At 38.3% G+C, this 14,006-nt stretch overlaps 1 protein-coding gene across 2 annotated transcripts in view; it reads left to right on the forward strand.

Moving 5' to 3' along the window:
* kalrna (kalirin RhoGEF kinase a) overlaps positions 1-14,006 on the forward strand; it is a 173,362-nt gene that overhangs the window by 129,021 nt on the left and 30,335 nt on the right. For both annotated transcript variants that reach the window (XM_053495941.1, XM_053495942.1), the window contains exons 28-34: positions 55-147; positions 494-605; positions 693-883; positions 1,756-1,857; positions 2,021-2,163; positions 2,298-2,400; positions 12,123-12,369. In XM_053495941.1, coding sequence (XP_053351916.1) covers positions 55-147; positions 494-605; positions 693-883; positions 1,756-1,857; positions 2,021-2,163; positions 2,298-2,400; positions 12,123-12,369 — 991 coding nt within the window. The remainder of the gene's footprint in view (positions 1-54; positions 148-493; positions 606-692; positions 884-1,755; positions 1,858-2,020; positions 2,164-2,297; positions 2,401-12,122; positions 12,370-14,006) is intronic.

Here is a 14,006-nt window from a genome sequence, read left to right on the forward strand (position 1 = left end):
CAGCAAATAAGAATTTGAGCATGGTGTAATAATCCATTGATTAACTGTGTGCAGGAAATCCAGCAGAGACACGGCCTGGCAAACTCCATCTCCTCCTACCTTATCAAGCCTGTGCAGAGGATCACCAAGTACCAGCTTCTTCTAAAGGTGCGCTCTGTGTGATCGTGTATGTGTTGTGTGTGTGTGTTTGTGTGTGTGTGTGTGTGTGTGCATGTGTGTGTGAAAGGAATGTTTAAAGTGATGCTCTTTAAACAGTGGAGATAACACAGGATCCATAGTGGTCATTATACCATTTGGTCAAAGAAAAGCTCCAGCTTCAAAGCTTCTCTTTCTCTCTCTAATCTTTATACAGTTTTATCATGTTCATCATATCAAATGACTATTCTCTTTTGCTTTTACTGTATAGAATGATTTTGGTTTAAAATTGCTATTTGAAATGACATAGTTTATAAAGTATAGCATTTACAATGAGTCTATGCTTTTCTATTCTCAGGAGCTGCTGAGCTGTTGTGAAGAGGGTAAAGGTGAGATTAAAGATGGGCTTGAGGTGATGCTGGCTGTGCCAAAGAGAGCCAACGACGCCATGCACCTCAGCATGCTTGAAGGTACGTTCACATTCCAGAACTGACTGTAGGCTGTTCCTCGAGCTCTTGTGACCTCACACCTGACCTCTGCTTTTTGCTTGTCTGTAGGTTTCGATGAGAATTTAGATGTGCAGGGAGAGCTGATTCTACAGGACACATTCCAGGTGTGGGACCCCAAGTCTCTTATTCGGAAAGGACGAGACCGCCACCTCTTCCTCTTCGAGATCTCCCTCGTCTTCAGCAAGGAGATCAAAGACTCGGCTGGCCGCACCAAATATGTTTACAAAAGCAAACTACTGGTATTCCAGGATGTCTGATCTTTTCTTACAAAAGTGTGATGATTTCGAGTTACAGAATTAATTATGAACACCTAGGTCTTTTCAGTGTTAGTTTTGCTGGTTGTTTTTCTTGCCAGAAGCCATGCAGATTTTGCATTCATTTTGTTGTGTAGGGTCACAGGGCACTTAAGCCTATCCTAGAAAGCTTACGGCACAAGGCATGGGGCAAACCCAGTGGTGCCAATGAATTACGGGGCACAGGCACACAAACATACACTCAATGATACACTACAAGCAATTTGGAAATGTCAGTCAGGGTACAGTGCATGTCAATCCAAACACAGGATCGACAGTTATGTGCTACTTTGCTGTAAATGTAAATTACACACACACACAGACTAGAGAAGTGATTTGAACCTTCAGCGCTGGATCAACATAATAAAAATAAATAAATGAGCAAGCAAGTGTGTAATCTTGCTTATGGGTGCTATGTCTGATTCATTACTCTCTTTTGGAATATATGTTTTAGAACATGATGTGATTACATGATGCCGTATATTGGTGATGTGTAACCTACTGATAATGTTGAAGATATAAAGCAAAGTAGTACTGTACATAGCTACTGTTTAAAAAAAGGCTATGTATTATGTCCAAAGGTGTGTGTGTGTCTTTTTGCCTAAGCTGAGCTATAGAGCATATAGAGTTCTTTAGTATATAAAATGTTAAAGAATATCTCCAGGGATTTTCAGAAATGGAAGAAAAACAGTGATCAGATTATTTGTTATTAGGTGTGTTGTATTTATTAGCTGTGTTTTACTTAGCATTTTATTCACTATAGAATGTATAGTATTTAGTTATTTAAGAAATCTTCATGTGTGTTCACTTTTTTTTAGACATCTGAGTTGGGGGTGACGGAGCACATAGAAGGCGACCCCTGTAAATTTGCACTATGGTCAGGACGGACGCCTTCATCTGACAACAAAACAGTTCTTAAGGTACTCTGTATGAGATATGAATGAACATTATGACACCTAGGTCAAAAATATCACAAAATTAAATGTTACTGAAACTTATTATGTGCAGCTGTCTAGCATTGTGTATCTTTATTTAACAAAATATCAGCAAGATTACCATCAGTAAAAGCCGCTTTATACACAGGCATCCAGCATCGAGGTAAAGCAAGAGTGGATAAAGAATATACGGGAGGTTATTCAAGAGAGGATGATTCACCTGAAGGGGGCACTAAAGGAGCCTATACCAATACCCAAAACCCCTGCCAAGCCACGCAACAACAGCAAGAGGTTAGACTTTCTTTCAAACAGCATCTCAGCATCTCTATTGTGTGTTTTAAAAGCATTTCCACTACAGTTAACATGAATATAGGTATGGCAGTAACTGTTAATGTGTTATACTTTTTGTTTCCGTGTCTGTGCAGAGAAATTGGAGAGGATGTTGATAGTCAGGGAGATGGCAGCAGTCAGCCAGACACCATCTCCATTGCCTCTCGGACCTCTCAGAACACAGCAGACAGTGACAAGGTATAAACTCAGCATGTTTTTATCTCCGATAGCCTTCCTGCAAGTGAGACAACGTTGAACGGACATTCTCCTAAGGCAACGCAGTTTAGGATTGTTTTAGGATTCTGGATCAGATTTGGTTTAGTGGTGTTTGGTGGGTTTCCTCCGGGTACTCACGTTTCCTCAAACAGTCCAAAAAGCAAATTGGCCTTCCCAAATAAGAGTGTGTGTAAAGTATGTGCATGTGCCCTGGGATGGATTGGCACCCCGTCCAGGGTGTACCCCGCCCTGTCCCCTAAGTCCCCTTGCACAGGCCATCTGCGACCCTGTACACAGGATAAACTGGTATAGACGGTGAGTGTGAGTGAGTGAGAAAATTGGTGAGCCCACCCCTAAAAAGAGCAGAGTGACTTTTGATTGACATGTGGATGTGAAACAGGGTTTCCCACCCTTTTCTTAAGGGTTGAGCAGGGGTGGTACCATGGCTAAGAATGTTAGCCTTGATGGCACCTAGTATTTAGAGTGTCAAATAATCATGATAAATTATGAAACGCCTGTACAGGCTGTGTGCTGGTTTCTGTCAGTCTCCACGGAATTATGAGAGGCCCTGTGAAATCAAAGTGAGATCCATTTCCAAATACTTTTGCTCATTTGAGCTTGATATTAGTGTTAGGATGTGTGTGTGTGTTTGTCCTGTGACATGACTGTGAGTCACATTTCTCCAACGATAAGCTGAAACTCTCAATGTTAACAGCATGTTGAGTGTGTGTGAGTGTCCTCATGCTGTCGTTTTCACGCTGCTCTGCTTTGTTGGTGAAATGTCAGAACATCGTATTTGCTGGAGGTAGATAAACCCACATGCATTTCTTTCACACTTGACAACAGCAGCAAACACTTGCACACTTGCCACGTGGGAGTATTATTTTCCCCTGCTGTGTCCTCCAGACAAGTCTGTGGGCAGGTTACATTTTTTTTCGTTCTTGTTCTTTGTGTGTTGATTCTGCTGAAATTGTGTTTTCTTTCTACTTGAGACTCAAGTGCAGTTTAGCGAATGGATACGAATACATGTATGAGTGTGTACTCATGTACAGTATCATGAAGCAGTGTTATATTAAGGATCACAGACAGACACACTTGTCAGCAAAAAGATTTAATAATGTTTTAGGAAAAACATTTGTTAAAGTCACATTTAGACCCTTTATGTAGCTGTTTTTGTTAGCTTTTCTTGATTTTTATGAGCGCCACTTTGTTGAGATGCTCGCTCTGTTAGGGTTCATAAACAGTTATTCTTCTCAGTTCATTGTGGATTTTCCAGACCACTCAGATGCCCAACCTACACTCTTCTCTCTTCATATCCCAAATCTTCAGGCGGTTTTTGGAGGAAAACAGACTCGAAGCTCCAGACATGGGCTGTCTTTTTTTGCTGTCTTTAACTCTTGTGGTCCAACAAGCAGACAAAGCCGCCCAGTCAGGCTCCGTAACGCACATGAGACATTTGCTTTTTATGGTTTTTCACTTACCGTTAATTGGGGCTATGGTTCTATCAAGGAAAAAATAAACAGGCACAGATCCAGATACTGCTCAGACAGGAGCTTTGCTTTTAAATCTCTTATGTTTTTAATTGTAAATAGTTATGCAGCTGCAAAAGGACAGTAAATAACTCCCTGCTGACAAATGTGTGACCCAGACTATGAAAACCCAGATAAAACCGATTGACTGTTTTCTACATTAAAATCATATGTAGAATGATTTTCTGGGTCATGTCTGACAGTAGGTAAGGTCTAACAGTTTGTTTAGTCATGCATTAAGCTGGACATTGGACAACTGATTTTTTTACTGTTGAACTCATTTATGCAGTTTTTCTTTTAACCATGCTTAAGATAATATCCCATGCATGCATTTTAGGTCTTGTCAATCCTTTGCGCAGATCAACAGATATTTGGAATACATTTTGAAGCATACTGGTGCAGCTGGTGATGTTAGTTTGATCCTGAGGTCCGGTTTTGGTTTGTGTGGAGTGTCACAGTCACCAAAAGCATGCTGTTACATGTAGGTGGATTGGCTATTCTGAGGTGTGAATGTTAGCTGTGAATGGGTGTGGGTGTAGGTATGATGCACTGTAAAGGACTGGCATGTTGCCCAGGGTGTAAAGCATTAGCATCAGTCTGCTGCCCACTTTTCTGTAAACCTAATTGTTTAAAGTAATATAATTTACCGGTAATAAGTATTAGTGATAGCTTAGCCATTTAAGTCTCTGGGCTCCTGATCATATGATCAGTAGTTTAAGTACCAGGTTCACCAGGCTGCCATTGTGGGCCCTTGAGCAAGGCCCTGAACTCCATCTGCTTCAGGGGTGCATTAAGGGAAATAAATAAATATATGTAAAAATTCTGATATTCCATCCATCACAATCAGCACATTTTTACAGGAAAGGTTTTGGCTCCATGATATCGCTAATCAGGATTAAGCAGTTACTAAAGAGGGAATGAATGAATGAATTCTAAATCCTCTAAAATGTGTGTATTATGTCATTGTTTCCCATGACACTTGTTCTCTAATATCTATCTGACTGCAAACTTGGCAAAATTAAATGAATTAAACATAAGCTGGTGGATTTATTATATGAGGCGAGGTTCCCAATAAGAAATTTTGTCTGCCCATGCTTGCGGCTTATTTGTATTTAAAAGCTATTATTTAGCTTTATATTTAAATCATATTATTTCCACTAGCTTGAGGTTATGATAAGATTTAATTTAAGTATTAAATATACTAATTAAGTATATTTACACAACACCATGTACATGCTACTGACATCATAGCACAGCTTTAAAGACACACCTACTGTATATCACACATGCACAGAGGTTATAGCTGGGCAGAGTGCGTGCATACACACACACACACACATACAGGTAGTTCATGTTTACACATACTCAGTAGTGACAGTTTTCAGATTCGCAGTACTGCCTGGAAGCCTGTCTGTCCCATCCAATCAGAATTTGTCGCCCACCTCAGATCAGAGAGGGAGAGAGAGAGAAAGGCAGGAGAGAAACAAAGATAACAGAAGTGGAGAGAACGAAGGAAAGAGAACAGAAACAAAGTCACCATGCCAAAGTGGATGAGCTTTAAGCTCTTTAAAGAGAGTAGTCGTGTAAGTACTCCTCTATACTGTATGTCTTTGTTTTGTGTTGGCCATAATGAACCATACTGAAGACAATTTAATGTCTGGGAGTGTTTAGTGGTTTAGTGCTATGAGTGTGCTGTATTATCAACAAGCTGTCAGACTACATGAGATCAGGTGGACAGTTCACGCAGGGCAAAAAGTGTTTCTTGTGAAGGTGCTGTACTGTATGTAATGTGTTTGGTATGGCTCAGACTTTAATGCCAGAAAAATGCTTTTTTGTTTGTTTATTTTTGGTTACTTTTTGATCCACATAATTAATTAATTAAAAGCTTTCAGAAAAAAAATAACTGATTGGGACTTCTGTGTTTTAGTGTGACGTTGTCCATTAAGCTTTGATTACTTGGAAGTGTTGACCAACATCTGTGGATCAGACGTTTCTTTTTGTTGTATGAAATGTATGCACATACTGTAGCATGTACAGAAGGCGCACTGTGTGCGGCAAGCGGGCTATTAGTTTGTGCGATGAGTACGATAAGGAAGAGTTTGTACTTAAGACTTGACTTTCCTAAACCAAGAGCACATTTATGTTTTTTATTATCTACCCTATAGAGTTGCTTGTAATTCTCATTAGACACACATGAGAGATAAGGAGTGTTTTCACTGGCATGGCTTGGCAAATAGAAATTAGGTTAAACTGAGTGCTGTAGCACACCTACTGACCCTGAATGCTTTTTTTTCCCCCAGGAAGACGTAATATGTAGTTAGGGACATCTGTTAGACATCTATTAGTATTGCCGTTTCTTTTTCGTCAAGTTTCAGTTCATTTCTATTAATGTTTTTATTATTATTATTATTTTTAAGTAATGATACATTTTCTTATAAGTGTCTGTAGGAAGCAGATCAGAGCTATTTACATGAATATGTTTATTTATTGTGTTATTGGCCAATTTGTATTCTAGCCCATAGTCTTCTAACATGATCTAGAAAACTGGGGTTTAAAAAGTGCAAACACATGCAGTACACTATGTGTAATCATTATGTGCATACAGTATACATTAAAAGTATTTGGCCAAACCTGTAATGACATTGTAACCAAATACGTATACTTTAATATGCCATTGGTCCCCTTTTTGCAGCTACAGTATAACAGCTTTCACCCTTTCTTTCCACTCCCATTTCTGTGGAAATTCGTGCTCATTGGTTCTGTAGAAAATTTATGAGATCAGGCACTGATGTTGGGCGAGAAGGCCTGCTTCACAGTCTGTGTTCCAGTTCATCCCAAAGGTGCTCGCTGAGGTTGGGGCCAGTCAACTTCTTTCACATTCAACACATTAACCCATGTCTTTATATGTCATGTTGGAATAGAAATTGGCCTTCCGCGAACTGTTGCCATAAAGATGAAAATTATTGCATTGCTCAAATTGTCTTGGTATGCTGAAGCAAGTTTGCCCCTCAGTGGGGAAAAGGGGCCTGATCGAAACACCTCAATTCAATATTTAACTGGTTTGGCCAATTACTTTTGTCCATAAAATAAAGCCTAAAGGAATAGTTTAACTGAAAAAAAAATATTAGAAACTTACCCTTTATACGAAATGTAGTCGGTTAATACTTTTGTTGTGTAAAGGTTACTTTTCAGTTTGAGCCAGAGCTATGAGGTTAATGTCGCTGATGAATAAGGATGCACTCATGCCACTGGTTCAGCACTGTGCAAAAGTATAATTCATCACAAAATTGCTTTAACTGTATGAACATTGTTATCTAGACAGCAGATCTGGACAAAAGTGTGTTAAATAGCTAATAAGCTGTAGCACTAGCCATATGAAAGCCAGAATCCCTTCTTGAGCATGCTGCAGCTGCATGATAATATGGCAGGTTGGCAGTATAACCAAAAGACTGATTCATCTTGGATCATGCTCAGTTATTTTCTGAAATGTTTTAGCTACAAATAGTATTACTGAGCCAAATGTTTTTGAGGTGAATGTCCGGAGGTTGACTATTAATAAAGTTATTAGCCTTTTTTTTTTCTCAAGGAAAAGGATTTAAATTATGCTAGTATGCTAGTTTGCCTTTCATGTACAGTAATATGGTTGCCTGGCAGCCTCGTTGTCTAGGCTAACTAACTAGTGCAAATTTGTGTAGAGGTCATTGAACTTTGCCGTTAACTAGACAACTAGTAGAATTTTTCGCACTAAGGTAACTGAACATGTGCATGATTATTAAGCTCTTTATTATCTTACTGTGTTTGCCAAGTTGACTAAAAGTCAGAAAGATGTTGGCCGGTCTGTTGGCCATGAGATCCAGGGTTCTGTCTTTACTTCGAACTTAAATTGATATTCAGGTTTATTGATATTGTTTATTTTGGTTTTGTTATGTTTAATGAGTTCAACATGTCTGCATCTTTTTGATTGTGAAACGATCTTCTGTCATCTGTGCACCTTCATTAATCAGACCTTCGCTGATTCATGTAACACAGCAGGAGGTGAAAAATCGAACAACTAGCATGCATTATGGTCATAACATAAAGTTTATGTTAAATCTGTTTTAAGCAAGTTTTGTTTGAATATAGTTACATCTATATAATTTAAAGGTTTTGTCTGTACATTGGTCAGAACTCACTCTTTCAATGGAATTGTATGCATTGGAGGACCAAAAAAACAGTCAATTTCTGTCTGTACTGTATTTCTGTCTGTCCAGCCAGATTTAGTTCTCAGCAACACACAAAACTGCTGGACATAATTTAAGAACTTAAGCATTTGCATAAAGTTTAACCTGCGGCATGAATTAAAACAAAATGCTTGGTCAAACTGTCTTAAATCGACCAGTGGACAGAATTTATTGAAACTTTTGCAGTGCTTGCATATCTGCCTGAAGTATAAGCTGCATCATAAGGAAAAATTAAACTGGTAAATAAAAGCGATGTTATGAGCACTTATGTTGGATTTAATAATTTACTTTTTAGAAATGCTTCTAATAAGGTACTTTCTCAACATAAATACCAATAGATATGAATTAGAAAAGCTAAGATAAATATTTTTCCCTTGATTATTTAATATTTTCACTGCCAAAGTGGTATAATTGAATTTTAACACGATTGTGTTGTTTTAAGCGCAAACAAGCGTAAAATACTCAACCTTTACAAAAAAGTGATTTATTTGTATTAATAAATTGGGAAGAGAGTTCTGCTATACAGAAAGACAGGCAGACATGGCTTCAACTTTAAATAATATCACTGATTACAATAAAGCTGATCAGCTTTTTTTTTTTTTGCTTTAATCTTTAACTATTTGTACAAAATCTTTTCTTGTTAACAATGGGTACTTAAGTTAGTACCAAATAAAAACTTTTACACAGTGGTAAGCCTATAGGTATAAACCTTCCTTGATATCATTACTCTATCTAATTATAGTGCCAGTATTGAAGCAAAGAAAGGACATTTTTGACATGTTTTGCATGATCAATTAAGTCAGAGAGAAAAACAAATATAGAGGGGGACAAAAAAAAAAAGAAAAACCTTTTTGAGCCTCTTATTTCCATGACAAAGAACCTCCATCCCATGAACTTCACAAACCCTGTGTCACCTGACGCTTGTCCTTTCTGAGGTGGGATTTTCTACGTCTGAGACTAAAATCTCCTAGCAACATCACCTTCCTCTCCTTTCACAATGAGACCTGATACTTCAACATGCAGGTGGTTGCTAAGAGAGATTAATGATAAAGGCTCAATACAGGGTAAGGCTACTTTGTACTATTAAAACAGCCCACCTCTCTGACCTTTTAAAAGCTGCCGCCAGTGTGAAATGATTTCCACAGATACAAACAGACCGCAGGTCTACTAACATTCGTAGATGCAAACAAATCACGGAGATAGCTCACATGTATTGTCAAAAAAAAAAAAAAGTTAGACACTGCAATGCACCAGATACCAATATTTACAATTATATACAATATTTTCAGTGGGTAAGTGAATGTATAAAATGTCTAAAGTCCAGAATATTGTATGTGTGGGGGTGCGGGAGAAATGAGTCGGCTTCACTGGTTTTAATGAATCAGGCGGGACCATGATGATAGAAAATGGTTATTCTGTAAAGCTGCCCTGATGGTGAATAATCCTAACTTAAAAAATCTTCAACAAAACAGAGTTCACAGTCCAATACAGTGGAAAACAGCTCTGAGACAAAATAGTGTCCAGGATTCTCTTCGCGATTTAAAGGCGCAGAGATAGATACATTTGACATGTGTGAGATTCATTTCCTTACAGTAGGTTTCAGTTTTCGGCCACATACAGTATGGGCAGTGTGGGGCTGGGGACAGTTATTTAGTCAAGTGGATTGGTATGCTTTACATTGTATATTCATGTCCAAGGCGTAGAAGACTTACTTTATCGTACTTACAAATCTGACTTACGAACGTGCTTCTGGAATAGAACTCATTTTTAAGTCATAAGAATGGCCCAGTAGGTGAATATTAAAAACTTGTGAAGTGATTTGATGAGTAGTATGTTGTACTGTATGTCTTTTGGCTACTCCCGTCGAGGGGTCGCCACAGTGGACTTTCCAGTCCGCACGCAACTTTTCACGCCAGTTTTACGTTGGATGCCCTTCCTGACACAACCCGCCCTATTTTATCCAGTCTTGGAACCAGCTCTGCATCCAGTGGCTGGGGTTTGTCTCTCATAATGATACAAGATGCATTGACTATTTTAACCTTTCCTCAGATTAAAGTCTCTGGTCACAACTGTGGTTGCTTTAATAACAATAGCAGAGTCACTATATATCCTGTCTGATCCTATTTAATTTAAGCAGTAAAATGTCTTTAAATCTTACTCAGTGTTTGTGACTAGTAACTCGAATACACTGGACATTTATTGTTCAGCCATGGTGCCACACCTCTAAATATATATTTCCTAGCTTAAGATCGTCTGTATCTGAATCTGTATTATAATTACTAAGAAGGAGATTGTGTGTTACCGTAGTAGTGGAGAATGACGTCACATCCTCTGCTCCCCAGACATTTTGTACACTTTATCCATCATAAAATGTCATTAAAACACCAGTTTGACACACCCTATTTATTTATTTATTTTTTATGATTATAAGGATTGTGGGAAACTGATGGATTTTAAATGAAAGCTTGGTATTTTTAGCTCACATCTCCATAGTGTCTTCTTTTTATTATTATTTATCTGGGCATCTTTCTACATTTACGGTCAGTTTGGGTCACCCTTTGCTGAAAGCGATTGCTAGATGTACTTAAGCATTCAACCTTTGGCTGGCTTAGGCTATTGACATTGCCCTGTTGCGAAATACATAAAAACGCCCTCATGAAGTTTTAGCTCTTCAGTAGTCTCTTATCTTTTTCCATGGAACAGCAAGGACTTGATCAGTCAGTTTTATCCAGAACAAATTATTAATCTTCATTTAAATCATATTTCTTCTCTCTGTGCTTGCAGCTGTTGTGTCAAAGCAACAGTATGTGTATCTTAATAAGCATCAGCTGACAAGAGCACACATAAATGTAAGTCTGATTCATAGAGCTAACAGCGAAATTAATCAGAAATCTGACTCACAGAAAAAGACCTCAGCATACCACATCAAAGTTTCTAGATGTTTTCTGTCTAGATGTTTGCAGTTGTTTGCTACTTACAAGATGTTCATGCAGTTTGCATTCATTAGATCACTTGTTTGACCTAAAACAGAAAATAGGAAAAAAATGAAAATTGCTACACTGCCATATTAGCCAGCTATCATCCTTATAAAGAGAATTACAAATGAAAGGTATTAAAGTATGATGTGCAAAGACTTTTTTTAGGTGTGATCTTAGTAAATAGTATCCAGACTCCTTAATGAATCAGAGAAACAATTAATGATTTTAGCTGGTGTTTGTGTGGAAAAAAAAAAGACGTTAATGCATTAGCTCTTCATTCATTCAGGTTTAGTGGCCACATGAGTTGATTGCGTTATTATATGTGTTATTAAATGGCGTGTGCATTATCAGTGTAGCTTTAGGCAGCAAATGCTGTGAGGTCCTGCCACTGTATATCTGGATCACGAGGAAAGATTTCTCTCATGGTTTCTTCTTTACTCATGTGTATTTCATTCATTTTTCCCCCCAGACAGTGCTCTAGAGGCACTTATTTTTTCCTTTTATCATGTGATAGTGATAGCAGCTGATTGTCAAACACCCACACAACCGCTTAAACAATAAAAACTGACCTATGAGCTTTAAAGCTCAGCACTTCACTCACCCTGTTTTTTTTTTTAGACTGAAATGACAGGGTTGGGTTTGATTCATGTTTACAGGGGAAGGGCTGATTTCAGATGATATTCCCACTTAGCAAATGTAGATTATTTAAGAATATATAAAATTAGAAGATTACAGATTAAACTACATTTAATTACATGTTCCCTTTTTTATACCACTTTTATAGAAATCTAAGTTCTGCAGGTTCCGTTATGATGGTTCTATGTGCAAATGCATGTTTCTGCATTTTGAATGCAGTGCAATCTGAGACAGTTTGATCCCTCTGTGTGCTGCTGTTAAAAAACACTAGACATCATTGTGCTTTTTCTAGGTCTATCTTTTTTCATCTTTTTTCACTGTTCCTCTGTGTCTGTCTGCAGCTCTCGGGTGGGTGTGAGTTGACGGTGGTGCTGCAGGACCATGTGGCCAGCTGTGTGTCTGAGCTCAGTGTGCAGACAGGCCAGACAGTCGAGCTGCTGGAGAGACCCAGTGAGCGGCCAGGCTGGTGTTTGGTTCGAACCACAGATAAGAGCCCACCTCAGGAAGGTCTGGTGCCCAGCACGACTCTTTGTATCTCCCACTCCCGTAGCAGTGTTGAAATGGACTGCTTCTTCCCTTCAGGCAAAGGTAAGGATACAAGTGGTGTTTTTTTTTTATTTTTTTTTTTTATCCTTACTTGACCAAATACAATTATCCAACTTAATTATTCTTGCTATTTATAATATTAATCAAATTTAGACATGAAAGATTAGTTTGGGTCAAAGCTGTGTTAAATATGAGACCTTTCTCTCTGTGTCCCCTAGGGGGTGACAGACATGAATTGAGAGAGTTTGTTATGACTGAAAGAGCTTTATCTCGAAGAGCACATGCTCTTTACCTCTGTATTAACATGTTTCTTTGGATCACAGGGAGAGGGAAGCTGTTAAGCCTTTTTTTTTTCTTGTGTGTCATGAGATGATAAAGAGTCCCTGTCACACCTCCACACACTTTCAGGTTTAACTCCTGCCTGAACCTAATTATTATTCCCCAGGTTACCTACTGAATATACTGTATGGGTCTATGTCCACTCAGCTTGTCAGGCGTGTCTGATGAGCACTGAGCTAGTTGTTGCAACAACTAATGAATCAGTAGCTTGTATATCCACTTTTAGCAGCAATAACATAAAGGACATAAATATTTCTTTTATGACTTGTATGATCATTGTAGAGGAATTTTGGCTCTTTACAGCATTCAGTTCATCAATGTTTTTGGGCATTCGCTTATGCACACCTATTTTAAGGTCCCACCACAGCATTTCTGTTGGGTTGAGGTCCTGTTACATGGCCAAGTTTTGACCAAGCTTTAGCTGTCGTGTAGAAGGCCTCAAAGTTCCATCTAGAATACTCTGGTATGCAGAGGAGTTCATGGTCGTCTCAGAGATTGCAAGGTGCCCGGGTTCTGCGGCTGCGAAACAAGCCCTAATCATCACTTCAACACTGCCGTGCTTCTTCAAATCCTGCTCTTATGGAGACTTTAACATTTAACATTCTCAGTGTGGTCTGTAGGATCTGAGATGTCGTTCTGGGTTTTTTTGTATTTCTCTGAGCATTGCACGGTCTGACTTACTGTAGAATGTTGAACCCCAAAATGGTTTGGAAATGGTTTTTATTACTCTTTCCAGATTGATGTGCAGCAATAACTGCTTATCTAAGACCATTGATTACTGTACAGTATGTCTTTCCCTTTTGAAAAGACCATCAACTTCATAAAGGAGATTTTTTTAAGAGAATTTGACGGTTATGTTTAACACTGGCAGCAAATGCATTGTGTTGGTGGCTAGTTTAGGTAATAGCTTTGTATAGAGGAAGAGTTACTCTACCAACAATTTGAACCATTTAAGGAACTTAATAAAAACATTATGACCACTTTTGGATTAATTTTGGCACTGCCCTAGTATTTAAGGAATAGAAATATTGCGTCAGTTTACCTTTAAGGTCAACTAACAACAATGACATTTTTATCATTTTGGCTAGGACATACAGTAAGAATACATCTTGGATAAAAGATTACAAGATAATTCTGCAAGATTGAATGGTAACATGAAGACACCATATCAGAGACACATAAAGACACACAGAGACAAATATTTAAAGGAAATGTTATAGACACATCATATACACTGGTTTGAGTATTTTCAGAAACTGATGGTCTTGTTCTAAAAACAAAACATCTTGCCTTGATGATGATGATGATGATGATGATATGACAGAGAAGAATGACCAGAC

This window comes from Clarias gariepinus, chromosome 5, assembly GCF_024256425.1.
Source record: "Clarias gariepinus isolate MV-2021 ecotype Netherlands chromosome 5, CGAR_prim_01v2, whole genome shotgun sequence".
In the NCBI taxonomy this organism is placed as follows: domain Eukaryota; kingdom Metazoa; phylum Chordata; class Actinopteri; order Siluriformes; family Clariidae; genus Clarias; species Clarias gariepinus.